General features: G+C 46.4%; 1 protein-coding gene across 3 annotated transcripts in view; it reads right to left on the reverse strand.

Annotated features, from left to right (window-relative positions):
* Positions 1-10326: 10326 nt before the first annotated feature.
* The window catches only part of Tmprss4 (transmembrane serine protease 4), a 32858-nt gene continuing 26759 nt past the window's right edge, over positions 10327-16425 (reverse strand). The window contains exons 8-13 of one of the 3 annotated variants that reach the window (XM_050156415.1): positions 15293-15452; positions 14171-14337; positions 13204-13302; positions 12837-12979; positions 11561-11710; positions 10327-11154 (exon numbers count right to left, since the gene is read on the reverse strand). In XM_050156415.1, coding sequence (XP_050012372.1) covers positions 11143-11154; positions 11561-11710; positions 12837-12979; positions 13204-13302; positions 14171-14337; positions 15293-15452 — 731 coding nt within the window. In that variant the 3' untranslated portion in view covers positions 10327-11142. The remainder of the gene's footprint in view (positions 11155-11560; positions 11711-12836; positions 12980-13203; positions 13303-14170; positions 14338-15292; positions 15453-16425) is intronic. The other 2 variants (XM_050156416.1, XM_050156417.1) reach the window with 2 other exon arrangements.

Raw genomic sequence — 16425 nt, forward strand, 5'->3', positions numbered from 1 at the left:
CTGTGATGTTTTCCTTTTCTGAAGCCATCTTGCTGACCCACTCTTTTTTAGCCTCCCTGGGATGCATGTGTTTTTCCTCTACTGGAATGTGCAAGCAGGTGATGCTAGTTTGAGGTCTTTGGGTCATTATGGGGATGCCCTCAAAGGGGATCAAGGACCCTCTGCACCCTCCTTTTCCTCTTATGTGTCTCTACTGTGATATGCTTGTGATATGCTGACTTACCATAGGCCCAAAGCAAAAACTGATCAAGGACTTCCAAAATTGTGGGCCATAAATGCCTTTTCTCTTTATAAGTTAATTATCTCAGGCACTATAGTGACAGAAAACTGACCAATGTAGTTGGTGTATTGGTAGTAATACCTTCTACCCAGCTCATTTACTTTCTCATTATTTTTATTAAAAAATTAAAATTACAGCTGTGTGTGTGTGTGTGTGTGTGTGTGTGTGTGTGAGAGAGAGAGAGAGAGAGAGAGAGAGAGAGAGAGAGAGAGAGAGCACACAATTGTACTTATGTGTGAAAGTCAGGACATTTGTGAATCGGTTCTCTCATTATACCACATGGATCCCGTTTTATGTTAAAATAGCAAAAAAATCTGAGGTTGGATATTTTATAAAACAAAGATGTTTATTTCAGTCATTATTTTTGTACCTGGATGGTCTAATGGCATGATGCCAGTGCCTTATCCAGGGACCCCTGGCTTCCTTACAACATGGCAAGAATTAGGAAGGGGGACAGTTTTGTGCAAAGCGAGAGGCCATGTGGTGAGACAGGAAGCCAAAGAGATTCAGAGGCTGAGCTCATTCCTTTTATACAAACTCCTTCATGTGGGAACTGAGAGGCCTTGAGAACTGCATCCTCAAGGGTAAGGGTTGCATGTGCCCTTCACGGACCCGCCCTACATGGCCTAACTTCCTTCTATGAGGCTCCGCCTTCTAAAGGTCCTATGTGCTCCCAACAGCACCACAGACCAAGACCAAGTCTATAACACAGGGACATTCAAGATTAAATTTAGGGGCTGAAGAGATGGCTCAGAGGTTAAGAGCATTGCCTGCTCTTCCAAAGGTACTAAGTTCAATTCCCAGCAGCCACATGGTGGCTCACAACCATCAGTAATGGGGTCCGGTGCCCTCTTCTGGCCGACAGAATATTGAATGCATAATAAATAAATAAATGTTTAAAAAAAGATTAAATTTATAGCGACTTCCCTCCAGGTTGATTATCCCATTATAAATGGGCGAGGTTAATATTTATTATGATTATTGGCAATTTTCCAGTTGCCTTTTTCAGTGAACAATGAATCCATACTCTTCTTAGTAATCCTTCCTTGTTTTGAGATTGCTTGATTTTTTTAATTTTAAAAAAGCTATTTCTTCCTTTATTGTTTTGGAAGTAAAAGACTTTATTTCCATTCTTTTGATAACTAACCTTTGGCCTCTTAGAGTGCACACATTTTACAGACCGTAACTTGAGTCAATATTTAAGCTATGTGAATAACTTAAGAATGTTAGAATATTTTAACTCCAGCCGTCCCTTCTGACGTACACACTATTGCTATCTCACAGTTCAGCCAGGTATTTGGAAATTGACCCCTGACCTTCCTTCATTCCCTGGGGATTCTGTCTCTTGGTGCAGACCCAGGATCCCCCTACATCTTTCCCAGCATCCCTTCTATGAGCAGAGAGCGAGAGAGACAGACTTTCGAGCACTCAGGCCTAAACAGATGTCCCCAGGCTCAGGGATCTATGCAGAAGAAGAGACAGGAAGAATGTAAGAGTCAGAGGCGATGGATGACCCCAGGGACGGTGTCCTCCAGAAGCAACAGGACCGATGCACATGTGAATTCAGAGACTGTGGCAGCACACACGAGACCTGCACAGGTTCAAGACAGATGGGGGCCCAGCGCTGAGAGGAGGGTGTGCAAATGAGGTCCCACCCCTAACCCAGAAACTATCTGTAATTGATATCCATTGGCAAAGGGAAGATCAGTTTTCTATAACGGAGTGTCACTGTGTATATCAACTATAATCTAGGGCAGTTCCATGCCCAGGAATTGTTGGCCAATCCAATATAAAACAAATCCATTTTTAAGGGTGTTGTTTTATTTTGGCAGTTTTGTTTTTTTCTTATTTTGATTTTTGGTATTGTGGATTTTTTTTTAAGAGAGAGAAAACACATAAAGTTAGGTTGGTAAAGAGGTGGGAAAGATCTGGGAGGAGTTGGGGGGAAAGGAAAAACATAATATATTGTATGAAAAATTTTTTCAATAATAATTGAAACTTTGGTACTTTGAATGAAAATGGACCCCATAGGCTCATAGGGAATGTTATTATTTGAAAGGATTAGGACGTGTGGCCTTGTTGGAGGAAGTGTGTTGCTGGGGATGGGCTTTGAGATTTCAGATGCTCAAGCCAGGCCCAATGTCACTCTCTCTTCCTATTGCTGCCTGCCAATCTAGATGTAGAACTTTCCTTGGCTCCTTCTCTAGCATAGTGTCTGCCTGTGAATTACCATGTTTCTCAACATGACACCATGGACTAAATCTCCATGCCTATAAGCCAGCCCTAAAAAATGTTTTCCTTTGTAAGAGTTGCTGTGGTCATGGTGTCTCTTTGTAGCAATAGAAACCCTAAGACAATAATCCTTAGAACGTATACTTCTCTGTGACAGACACTATTCTAAGTGTCTTGATTCATTTAACACTCACATACCCCTACAAGACATTATCCATTTAATAGTCTTATCCTCATGTTGTGGATATAGAAAAGGAAAACATTAAGGCACAATAAATTAAGAACCGTACCTGAGGTCAGACTGGCACCATGAGCTCACTCCATCAGCTACCACACTCATGGTAACACCAATACAGTCATTAAAGCTTGCTGGTACCAGGGATTGAACCTAGGGCGCATGCAGGCTGGGCAAGCTCCATCACGTAACCATCTCTAGCTCTCCTTTCTTCAACTTTTGTTTTCAGACAAGGTCTCTTTATGCTTCTTGGAATAGCCTGCACAAGCTCACTCTGTAGCCCAAGCTAGCCTTGCACCTGTTATTCCCTTGCCTCTGTGTCCTAAGTAACTAGGATGGTAGTCCTGCACCGCCAGGCCTGGCTTTTATGAGGTGTAGATTGCACACATGGAATGGTTGTATCACCCATTCTTTAGACGTGTTATTCAGCGGCGTCAGGCATATTTGTGTTGTGTTGTGACCTCGCCCACAGAACTGCTTTATCCTGTAAAACTAAAACTTTGAGTCAGGTGTGGTGACACATGCCTTTAATTCCAGCACTCAGGAGGCAGAGGCAGGTAGATCGCTGAGTCTGAGGCCAAACCTGGTCTCTGGAGCGAGTTCTAGGACAGCTAGGGCTACACAGAAAAACCCCGTCTCAGAAAAACAAAACAAAACCTACCACCACCACCACCAAACTAAAACTCTGTGCTCAGTAACTGGTAACTCATCATTGCTTCCTCCTTCCAGCTCCTGGAAGCCCATTAATTTGATCATCTATCTCACGTAAGTGGAACCAAACAAGATGCCTCTTACAGCAGGCTTATTTCACTCAGCACAGTGTCCTTAGTTCAGCTGTGGCGTCTTTACCCCTGGCTGAAATCAGGCAGAGATGAAGGAAGGGAGGGCAATGGGGCAGGCTTGTGTGGGAAGCACACTTAACTCACGCTGGCCTTCCCAGTCTGAGGCTCACTGTTTCCCCACTCAGGTCAGGTTTTTATGTCTCTGTTCACCTCTGCCCACACTGAAAAGTAATTGCCTTTTAGGATCTACTCATCCCAAGGTATGGTGTAGCTATTTCCTCTAAATCGAAATGTCCCCTTCCGGAGAGAGGAGGAGGCTGACAAGACCTCAGAAGTTAACAAAGTGTACCTCTTTCAGGAAGTTCACAAAACAGCTTAGAAAGCTGTGGACTCATGAGGCCCCTTCCTGCGGTTACACAGGCAGTAAACAATTGTCAGGGGCTGGCATGCACCGGGGGTGGGAGGGTTGCTTTTCAGTGGTGCTGCCTGCAAGTTGTGCAGGAAAATTCAGTGATGCAGCTTCAGTGAGTTGGAAGCCAGGCTGCCTGGATATTTTTCTGCCTTTAAGTCACCCATGTGACCCCACTAAATTTCTTGTTAGAGTTTACCAAGCTAGACTTGGTGGAATCATTTCTTTGATCTATTTTTGTATATACACATATACGATATATATTATTTTATATATAAATTATATAAAGTTACAAATTAATAATATAATACAATATGATATATATTACAAATAGATATTTGTTCACATCTCCCCTGAAAAACATACTTAGCAAAATTAGTACCCAATAAAGAACAGACAGAACTAAAATGGGTTGGGCAGGGGCAGTTGCATGGATTTCCTAGCCTTTCTGCCAAGACTGATGCACCTGAGAGTTGAGTATCTTTAGATACCTTTCAGAGTGGTATGGGATGGTATCCTCTGTGACATAGTGACAATTGTGGGTCCCCTGCTGTGGGTAGTAAGACTTGCAATCAAAGCTGAGTTATCCTAGGTGGAGCATCCTGGAGCTGAAGGCTGGGCATGGGGATAGGGGTGGGGAAGACCAAGGATGGTCATCTTTCTCTATGTAAATATTGTAAAACTCTGTCCCTCTGGGCATGACATGACCATTGCTATCTTGAACTCAGAAGGGCTGTGATTACTTCCTCACAACCTTGGGCTCACTAATATTCCATCATAAAGAGGCAGGCAATAGGGCATGAGTAGTTTGAGACAGTACAGTAGATGCAGGGGCGTGAACCCCTCCCTAAGGTTATATGAGTTGACAGTGGCTGTTGAAGGGAGACATTTCTTTAGTGCTATCCCTGCCCACAAGTTCCCCTTACTGCTGCGGGTAAGCCCTCACCTGGGGGAGACTAGGGTGGAATCATTCCTTTTGCTTCTTGTTGACGCCCTATCTGAGCTCAATAAATGTTTGCTCTTGTGTTTCCAGGCAAAGTTAATGGGACAGGCATCACGCCTCTTTGATGAACGGGAATGCCTCCCAAACAGTGGATGGACTGGACACCATATGGCAATCGCCTAGTGTAGTACTTCTGAGATAGGGTTCCGAATACACTGTGGCAAGAGTTGTGTGGCTTCGCTGTGGGTAATCAGACAGTGCAGTTGAGGGTGGGCTGTCTGTCCAGAAGAACTTGCCCGAATGAGAAGAATTGTGAGCAGAAGAGATGAGGATGCTATCTATTATCCTCACTAGCCTCTCACTTGGCAGAAAAAGTGGAGGAAAGGGAGGGTGAGGTAGAGGCATCACCCCGCTGTTTCTACAGCGGGCAGGGTGTAAAGAAAAGGTCCCCCAGATTAGATCTATGCTAAATAGCCCTTCCTGGAATCTCCAAACCAGAAACTCTTGGGAAGCATCGGACAGTCAGGGACGGGGACGGTGTGTGTGTGTGTGTGTGTGTGTGTGTGTGTGTGTGTAGAGTGAAGTAGAAGTGATAAAAAACCTCCCTATAGGTCCAATCCTTAGTACAGAGAAGGAGAAAGTTCATTATTCAACATGCAGACAGGGACCTTCATAATGGCCTAGTATGGGAAGCTAGGATGATGGGAGAATGTGCTGCATAGGCGCTGTTTGGATTGGGAAGGACTTGTAGACAGGAAATGAAAGTGCCTTCACAGCAGAAATGAGTCTGTGGGACCCTGGGGTGCAGGAGGTCAGTCTGAGTGCTGTGGAAGCAGAAAGAGTCATAGAACTACCCATCCCCCTGTTAGACAGAGGCTGGATTAGCTGGAGTTAATCTCTGATGGATTGGTTTTTATGAGCCAGAGAGAAGCGTTCAGAAAGAAGCTAAGCAGCAGGGATCTTAGGGCTGGCGTGGGGCTTGAATTCAATCTTTACAGCGTAGAATAGGCTCTGACAGGTCAGTGATTTAGACTGGCAAGTCACTGGGTTTCTAATGTAGAGTCATCAGGAACATATGAACAAAAAGGGGAAGCCAACCACGGGGCCTGTCTGGGTTACTTGAATGCAAATGAGGCAAGATTTGTGTTGAGCCTGGGTAGGAGCTGGGGATGACAGAAAGCTAAATGCTGCCCAGGTGAGCCCCAGAAGGGGCTTAGACCTTGAGCAATACTTCACCAAAGGTGTGCATGTGGTGGGTACTGAGTGGGGGCTGGACAGGGGGCTCAGCAGTTCGGAGCACTGGCTGCTCTTCCGGAGGACCCACATTCTGGCTTACAACCTCTTTAGCACCAGTCCCAGGGCATCCAGTGCCCTCTTCTGGCTTCTTTGGGTATCAGGCACCAAGTGATTCATACATACAGACAAAATATCCATACAAAATTAATAATTAAATTTCAAAAAAGAAGTAGTGAATGACAAAAAAATACAGGTGAAAATGTTAAGCTTGTCCCGGGGTGCACAATTACTCCCCTAGTTATGTTGTGTTTGTTTCTCCCCCGCAAGAAAGCATATGGAAGGCGAAGCTTCGTTCAGCTTCTTCAGATGCGGATGATGGAGAAGTAACAAGGTCTGAGAACTGAATAGAAGTGGGGAGCCGGTACCAGTGACACACAAGAACACGTACAACACTCTGGCTCTAGGCTGGGCCAAGCAGTGTAAGCCAGCCTTGCTAAGCCTGTTAGACGCAGGTGGATGCATAATGGCCCCACAACAGGGGGTGGGGAGCAGATGAGGAGATGGAATGATGTATTGAAAATGACGGTGCATTATTGTGGAGGGCTGGCTAAGAATGGCCCCCCATAGGCTTATATATTTGAGTGCTTAGTCATCAGGGAGTGGCCTTACTTGAGAAGGATTAGGAGGTGTGGTCTTCTTGGGATGGCTGGAGGAAATGGGTCACTGGGGGTGACCTCTGGGGCTTCAAAAGCCTGAGTCAGGCCTAGTCTCTCTCTTTTCCTCTTGCCTGCAGATCCGGATGTAGAACTTTCAGCTACTTCTCCAGCATCCTGTCTGCCTGTGTGCCATGATAACAGACTAAACTTCTGAAACTGCAAGCCAGCCCCAGTTAAATGCTTCCTTCTATAAGAGTTGTTGTGGTTGTGGTGTCTCTGCACAGCAATAGAACGCTGACTAAGACCATTGCGGAGATCTGGATGAGACGGCGGTCTCCCATCCCGCCTGCTGTACCTGACCAACACTGCTCATTGATTTAACAACTGATGCAGTGGTGGCATCTTTCACGTGGCATTGGAGCTTGCTAACGTTTTATTCTAACTGTGCCCTTGGCTGCTGACTCTCAAGACCAATTGGCACTTGTTTGGAACAGATGGTAGTGGGCCTTCAGAGAGACTGTCTATCTTCTATAAAAAGTTTCATTATATAATGCTAAACCTTGAATATCTTACAGATTTGGAAAGGCATCTGGAAGAATGGTAAAAAGCAGCAATTAAAGAGCTCAAGGGAAGACACTCTGGGGGTGGAGGAGGCACACCCAGAAGCCGGAAGGTTACCGAACAGAACCATGTGCGAGACGTGGATAACCACCCTAGAAATCCTTGGCTGGGGAAGCCCTGAGGTCCCTCAAACCATAAACATTATTGCCACTGCTGTTGATTGCATTCCAGAACTAGGTAGCAAGTTCTTGTTGAAGACACCGCACACTTTGACTGGAGGACAGAGAGAAATGAGAATGTAGTTGACCTGGAAACCTATTCCCTGCCTTTGTTTTCAGTGCTAGACGTTGTTATCCTTACTGCCAGGGGAGAATTGTTGACAATCCTGCTGTTATTGACCCTGTGATAGTGTTATTGACACTACCAGTGTAGTGATTGGTGAGATGTGGCCGTGGTGGAATAGTGACACACTGTCATGGGTGTGGCTAGTTGCTTTCCAGTTGGATTGAAGTCCTGCTGCATGGGAGAGGACTCATATTTAGTATGATTAAGCCACAACAAAAACTGGTTGCCAGAGAAGTTTCTGGCTCCAAGGTCCAGGGAAGCTATTGCTGCTATTACATGAATATGATATGCCTATCAAATTGCCTTCTAGACGTTGATGCTTGTATCCATAGATTACTATTGCTGTCAGCCTTACTTATGGAAGGGGATTTCTTTCTTTTTTTGATTTTTTGCTGTTGGCAGTAGTTACTGTGGAAACTTATAACTAGCTGTTAAGAATAAGTGACAACAGACACAGAGAAACAATTAATAAATGGGACCTCCTGAAACTGAAAAGCTACTGTAAAGCAAAGGACATGGTCAACAAGACAAAATGACAGCTTACAGAATGGGAAAAGTTCTTTACCAACCCCACATCAGACAGAGGTCTGATCTCCAAAATATACAAAGAACTCAAGAAATTGGTTATCAAAAGAACAAATAATCCAATAAAAAATGGAGTACAGATCTAAACAGAGAACTCTCAACAGAGGAATCTAAAATGGCTGAAAGACACTTAAGGAAATGCTCAACATCCTTAGCCATCAGAGAAATGCAAACCAAAGCAACTCTGAGATTCCATCTTACACCTGTAAGAATGGCCAAGGTCAAAAACACTAACAACAACTTATGCTGGAGAGGTTGTGGGGAAAAGGGACAACTTCTGCATTGCTGGTGGGAATGCAAGCTGGTACAACTCCTTTGGATTGTCAGTGTGGCGATTTCTCAAAAAATTAGGAATCAACCTTCCTCAAGACCCAGGAATACCACTTTTGGGTATATATCCAAAGGATGCTCAATCGTGCCACAAGGACATGTGCTCAACTTTGTTCATAGCAGCATTGTTTGTCATAGCCAGAACCTGGAAACAGCGTAAATGCTCCTCAATTGAAGAAAGGATAAGGAAAATGTGGTACATTTACACAATGGAGTACTACACAGCAGAAAAAAATAAAGACATCCTGAAATTTGCAGGTAAATGGATGGAGCTAGAAAACATCATATTGAGTGAGGTAACCCAGACCCAGATAGACAATTATCACATGTACTCACTCATAAGTGGTTTTTAAACATAAAGCAAAGAAAACCAGCCTACAAATCACAATCCAGAGAACCTAGACAACAATGAGGACCCTAAGAGAGATGTACATGGATCTAATCTTCATGGGAAGTAGAAAAAGACAAGATCTCCTGAGTACATTGAAAGCATTGGGACCTTGGGAGAGGGTTAAAGGGAAGGGGAGAAGCAGGGAGGGGAGCAGAGAAAAATATAGAGCTCAACAAAAATCAAATATATATATATATATATATACTAGAGTGGAGGTGGCAAATGACTTTAATCCCAGGACTAGGGTGGCAGAGGCAGTCATATCTCTGTAAATTTGAAGCCAGCCTGGTCTACAGAGCTAGTTCCAGGATAACCATGGTTGTTATACAGAGAAACAACTGTACAACTGTTTTGGAAGAAAAAAAAAAGGAAAGGAAAGAAAAAAGGAATAAGTGACAATTGTGGCTTAGTGGCCCAGTGAAGTGGAAGAAAATAACCACATATCCTGGTTAGTTTTGTATCAACTTGACACAAGCTACAGTCAAAAGTGGGAAGGCAAATCTAGGCTGAGGAAATGCCTCCATCTATGCTGCCCATTTGCAAGACTGTAGGGCATTGTCTTAATTGATCATTGATAAAGACCCAGTCGGCTGAGGGTGGTGCCACTCCTGGTCTGAGTGGTATAAAGAAGTGAGATAAGTAACGTGTGAGGATCAATCCAGTAAGCAGCACGCTGCCAGGGCTTCTCCTTGAGTTCCTGCCTCTAGGTCCTGCCTTGAGTTCCTGCCTCTAGGTCCTGCCTTGAGTTCTTGCCTCTAGGTCCTGCCTTGAGTGCCTGCTTCTAGGTCCTGCCTTGAGTTCTTGCCTCTAGATCCTGCCTTGAGTGCCTGCCTCTAGGTCCTGCCTTGAGTTCTTGCCTCTAGGTCCTGCCTTGAGTGCCTACCTCTAGGTCCTGCCTTGGCTTCCCTCAGTGGTGAAGTGTGACCTGAGAATTACGAGATGACATAAACCCTTTCCTTTACAAGTTGCTTTTGGTCATGGTGTTTTATCACAGAAGTAGAATCCTTAACTAAGACACCACCTATCTATATCAGCCTCTGAGGCTCAGGGAATATCACTGAAGAAGAGGTTCAAACAAACAAAAGAAAAAACAAAAGAGCTGGAGGAAGGGGTGGAGTGTTGTCTATATCTTCTCTGAATTGAAATATCCCTTCCTGGAAAGAGGAGGAAGGCTTATGACATATAGAAAGCTAATGAAAGGTGTCGGTTATGAAACCTACAAAATATAAGAAGCCCAGAGAGTCGTAAGACTCATGAGGCCCTTTCCAAGTATATGCAAGCAGTCACCAATTGCCAGCAAAGGTGGATCTGCAGGACAGAGTGGTTCTGTGTGAGCTCTGGGTAGAGAATTCCAATGACGCCTCCTTCATGTATTATCATCTAAGCCAGAGGTGGGCGTTTAGGTGACACAGCTGCCTTCAAGTTACCCATGCACCTGCAAGCAGCCCCAATAAACTCGTTGGTTCAGCAATCTAGACTCAGGTGAAATCATTTCTTTACTTTGTCCTTGTTGCCTTATAAGTATCGACTGGACATTTGTTCACTTTTCCGGGGAACAGTCATACAATACCAGGCCAAAGACTAAAGATGTCACAGTCTTAGTTGGATTCTTATCAAGCTGTCCAGGAAGCCTATGCCAAAGATTTTTCATACCTGTTTAATGATAGTGACCGCAGTGGTAGGTGGTAACAGCAACGACAGCGAACCAACACTAGACTATGGCGTTTTCCATTAGAACTGCCTGATTTCCTATCACGGTGGTTTTAAGAATGGGCAAAGAGGACAAAGACCCTTTGGACCTTTTTCTCCTAGGCTCAGCCCTTAGTGTTCTGGGCTCTCAGGAGAGAGCCGACTTCCATTCTTTTAGTGTGAAAGAGAGTCTCCTTGGCTGAATAGCACATCTGAGAACTGAGTCAAGTCTGGCTTCCCTCCGTGGACTGCATGTCTCCCTGGGGTTGCGGGAGAAGCAGGGGTGGTTGAGCCAGCACACCTGACATACTTCCAGGCACTCCTCAACATGTGTGTCTGCGTCCCTGGATGCTGCAGGAAACACCGGGGTTGTGTCCAAGGAGGCCATTGCCCTGTGTCTGACTTCGACGTATCAGGCAGTGGGCAGGTATGAGGGGAAGCTGCTTTTGGATGTGGCAGACAGCAGTGTTACATCTCAGACTAGAATAAAAGACAAGACAATGGCAAAGGGAAAGTCAGATGTCCTGACAAAGTCATGACAAGGTCAACATTTTCCTTTCCTAAGATCATTTTGCTCGCCCGCTCTCCCTCCAGGGGCCAGGTTAGCATCTTCTCCATTGGAAAGGGTCCAGCAGTCTTATTCTAGTTGTAGAGAATGATAAAGCTCGGGTGGGTTTTGCACCCTGAGGTACTTGTATTCCACAGATCTTACTAACCCAAGAATCTCCACTTTAATAGAGAGATCTCAGGCTGTCAGCTTGCTGGGAGAGAAATGCATTTGGGATGTAAAAGCTTGTCAGAGCTATTTAAATCAAATCTAAGGAGGATGCATGCCCTTAGGGGAGATATTTGGAGGGAGGGCTCCCCGCGGGACTGAAAAACTCACCTTCCGCACATTGTAGATCCAGTCGAGATAGGCGGTGACCTTGGTGTACACTCCAGGGTTAGTTGGGCTCCCACAGCCATAGCCCCAGCTCACAATGCCTACTATCTGCCAGTGGATAGAGTGGTACATCAAAGGCCCACCACTGTCACCCTGTGAAAAGCAAGGACAGGAGCTGTGGGGGAGGGCAGGCCAGGTGAAGGGGGTGGCCTTCTCCTCCTGTTCCTGAACTGGCCCATCGGCTGCCTCCCTTGCACTCCCTATGGCTCTGTGTACTGACTTCTCTACCCTCCTTCGTGCTCGTGGTACCCAGTGTTCTTTACTCTTATGGCCCATCTGTGGACAACTAAACTGAGGGCAGCTGCCTGCCTTCTCAGAGGGTCATAAGTCACACTAACAACTTGAATTTTGTTTAGCCCGGCAGTTCCCACATCGATCGAGCCACCAATGGAATGTCTGTTTATGTTTGATCCCGTTCTGGATAACCGAGTTTCAATTAACTAGGCCAAAGTTCCTTGCCTACCCCGCCCCGTCCCCAGGAAGTTTACAATCAAATAGGTAGGCAGAGCCAATAAGTGAGCAGATGACAAAATAAAGCAGTGAAACCCACACTCATGGCCTCTCTGTGAACTTAGTAACACTGCTGCGGCCTGATTGCCTGCTCTCATAGCCTCTCTGTGGCCACCAGGAGTTCCTGGAGTGCAGACACTGTCTCTAAATCTGCTATGTTCGTGGCCCACAAGAGATGGCTCAGAGACAGCTAGCTCTTGAATGAGGGTTTTAGTGTCAGGGGATGGGAATAGGCTGAGAAATTTGAATAAAAAGGGCTCCAAAAATTCTCTGGAGGTATGGGATGGTAAGAAGGTACATAGGAATTGCTCAAAAGTCCTGGTGGTCATGGAGATGGGAAGAGGGGGCATGTACCAAAGCTCACCTAGCCTGAGATGGTCTTTCTTGTAAAGTATAGCAGTACACAAGTAGTCACAGAGAAAACAGAGTTGGGGGCAGTCCTCAAAGGGATCACAGATGATGAGAAATGAGGGTTGGAAGGAGAAGGTGGCAATGCGATCTTTACAATATACATTTAAATTTTCTGCTCATGTAGCTCCGTCTCTTCATCTACCCACCCATCCATTCTTCTATATTTACCAGACCTTCCTTAACCACAGAGTGCTACAATCTGCAAGGATTCATGTGGGCATCCACTTTGCAGGTTTTCATATGTTTCCAGGACCCACATCCCTACTCACAGGACTCCCATGGTCTTTGGAGGACCCACCTGGCAGGAGTCCACTCCGCCTTGTAGGGTACCTGCACACAGCATATCAGCGGTGACGTCCCCCTGGTAGGCATCCTCGGCATTGCACCGTGCGCTGTCAATGACCTGGACAGATGCTTGCAGCAGCACATCGGACATCTTCCCTGGGAGGTTGGAAACACATTCCCTCATTCTTGTCTTTACTCCCAGCCCCCGTTAATTTTCTGGACCACCAAGACTCTTTGATGCCTAGAAGTTTGGCAACCTGGTCAGCTAGGATGGGCTTCTCTGAAGGATGTTCCTTTTTCTTATTACTGATAGGGAGGTGGGGGGAAGCTAATAAAATACCTTCATGCAAGGGATCTGCGGTCCTGAGCCCAACACTCACCACCACTTTGCTCTGTAAAGCCCCATCCAATGACCCAGAGGGGTGTGCCTGGGATGAGCTCTTCATCAAAGAAGGGCAGGCAGATGGGCCTGACGGTGCCTGCCAGGAATAGAGAGAAAGACTCTATATTAGGGTTGATTTTTTGTTTTGTTTTCTATATTTTGTGCTTTTACAAGTTGGGGGTTTTGCTTTTTTGCTGGTCTAAGTGTGACTAGATTAGCTAATTCCTAGAGAGAACAAGCTACTTGTCAGTGAGGCCCTCAGTATCTAAATCTGGAGTTCACACCCTTGACCTCATTCACCATCACCCGACTCTTATGAATCAAGTCAATATTTTTCTCTGCCCTAAACCACCCCAGAGCTAGATAGTAAACCTCTAGAGACCAATCTCTGCAGTCTAGACAACTATTCTCATTCTCCAGTTTCAAGCATGCTTAAACTGGCCTACCAAAGCTCCTTCCTGTAGTCTGGAACCACAGACAACACTTGGGCTGTCCCCTGCCCCGCCCCCATCCTTTCTGTCTTCTGACACAAGCGTACAAGCACACACATAAACACACACCAAGAAAAACCCAGGAAACGCTAGGTTCCTTGTTCCTGGAGGAACGCAAGCAGAAGCACAGTGACCTTTGTCAGGGTTACTGTGCCAGGTCTTGAGCACTGGTCAGGGGTAAGGAACGGACTAGACAATTCCTTAAAAAAGGCCCTAACAACTCCAAGATCAGATGACTTGGATCTTCCAAAGGGAACAAACAGACTTGAAGAATCTCCACCAGGGCCAGGTGTGAACGTTAGTTGGCAGTCAGGGCAGGTCCCCTGGCACCAGAAATGTTGAGATGATATATTAGCTGGACACCCGTGGGCGAGCTGAGGTCTTAGAAAGAACATGACGTGTCCAAGGCTGCTTGTTTAGCAGGGTGGGGTGAGGACAATTTGAGGGGCTCTGCTCCCAGGGACCACCTCTCACCTGTGAATGTGAGCGGCACCTGCAGCTTGACGAGGGCAATGTCCTTCTCTCTGGAGTTCAGGGCATTTTCCTTGGTGACGAAGATCTTGGCCACAGACAAGGAGGAAACGTGGTCCAGTTTGCTTGAGCCGACTTTCACCTTCCAGTTGGACACGTCAAGATACTTCCTAGGGGTAGAGGCGGCTAGATCAGAGGGGAGCCAATCACACTGAGGCTTTGCCTGGGGCTTGGTCTCCAAGTCTGCTGGGAGATCATGTGACTGGGACCGGAGTGGCGGAGGTGGCTGTCTGAGGAGCCACCTTCCTGAAGCCAGATTATAAAACGAAATACAATTCTGTTTCTTATTAAAAGGGCCCAAGGAAACTTCCACCTGGAGGGCTTGGGAAGAGGCTGCCCCATTGCGGGGCCTTGGGGTCCTGCCAGGTTCTCCTGCACGCTTGGTCTTGTCTATGCTGCTTGCATTGAGGTCTGTTGAGTTGTGGGCTTGCGTTCATTCTTCTCCTTGCCAGGTCCTGCCTATGCACAGGGAACTTTCCCCAGGAGCAGATTTAGAGCGCTTGTCAGTCTCACAAAGGTAAAAATCCCCTGAGCTAGACTGAGGTACCTCAAAGGGGACAATGGGTCTATGTGATGCCCAGGATCTGAAGGGAGTGGTTCTTGGTACCCACTGGATGCTGAGGGAAATGGACGAATGAAGATGAAGAGGGCCTGAGTGTAACCCTTTCCCGAGGCCTGGCCGGCTCCCTCTCCGCTGGACCAAATGATAATCTATAGCTGGTTCAGTTTCTGGACATAGGGAGTGACTCCAGACCCTGGGGACCATGCCTTGGAAGACTGGCAAGGAAGAGTCAAGGTCTTGGAAGCACAGATGTGTGGGGAGAACTTCTGGAGTATGAGTGAAACCGATATGCAGTGGTGTGAGGACCCTGGGTACCTGCGGCTTTTCACCCATCAAAGGTCAACCTTGGGGACCAGCACTCTCTGCTCAGATCCCCAATATCTAACAAGGACATCACGACCAGTGTCTCATTATCTCATTGCTGCACCCCAGCAATGGTGTCCAGGGGATCCTGGTGGCCATGGCCTCTGTCCCTCCTGGCCTCCTCGTAGCGGGAGTCTTACCTGAAGCAGTGAGCTGCTGTGAGGATCCAGTTGGGATCTAGGATGCTTCCACCACAGACATGCTGCTTGTCGTACTGGATGCTGACCTGCCATGGCCAAGAATCCACAGAGGCCTCCACTCCACCCACTATACGAGGAGCCTTCAGGCTCTTTCCACATTCTGGACCCGGCCAGGAGAAAGGGAGGAGGGAGAAGTCAGGCTTCTGGGGAGTCTCCCCCACAAAGCCCTGGATTGGTACTGGATGGGGAGAACCCACCTTTGCCATTGGTGAGTGGACCATTCATTGGAGGATAATGGACACGACGTCACAGGTTTGCCTGACCACCCCCCTACTAGGTGTGTGTTTAGGAATTTAGATTTTTGAATATGGGTATGTTCATTGTGCTTGCAATTTATCATCTACAGAACAAACAAAGATGCAGAATCACGAATTCTGAAAGCCCTGACTAAACAGAACAGTCACCAGACACTCCCCACTGAGTAAACAAATAGCCAGTTACAAGTTACTTTGGTATCAGGAAATTAGATAAAAATTTTAAAAACTGGGTTTCTTCCTTCTGTTAAGGGAGATTGCAGTGATGATCTTTCCAAGGGGACAGCCTTTGTACCGGTTTTCTTCTGCCTGGCCTTGTACCTGCCAAATGCCATTTGGTCCAACCCTACTTTCATCTTGCCCCCTTGCTCATTCACTTAGAGCTTCTTGGTTGGCAAGGTGTGGAAGGATCTAGACGCCTCTGGACTGCTTTCCATGGTCTCTATATAAAGCTCTGTCCAGATCGTGACCTACTTGGAAGTCCCTAGAATACTTGGGCTATAGTTTGAGTGTATCTCCTGAAAGGTGGCAGCTTAGCCCTGAATGTGGTGGATATTAGGTGGTAGGTCCTTTAAGAGGCAGGGCCTAGTGGTTTTTATATCATCAGAGTAGCCCACCCTCTGAGGTGGATAAATATTTTTCTGTGCTCCTGCGCTCTAGTGAGGATTTAGGACAAGACAGAGTCCACCCCTGAATTGCTGTCTGGTTCCTTGCAGCAGCCATATTCCTTGGTGAGCCCCCAACCAGCATTAGGGCCCCACTCGAGGACAAATCAAGTTGGCTTTCTGGTCTTAGACCTCCAGGTTCTAAAACTGTAAG

Source organism: Alexandromys fortis, unplaced genomic scaffold (assembly GCF_014885135.2).
Source record: "Alexandromys fortis isolate MF-2015 unplaced genomic scaffold, M_Fortis_MF-2015_v1.1 scaffold_89, whole genome shotgun sequence".
Taxonomy (NCBI): Eukaryota; Metazoa; Chordata; class Mammalia; order Rodentia; family Cricetidae; genus Alexandromys; species Alexandromys fortis.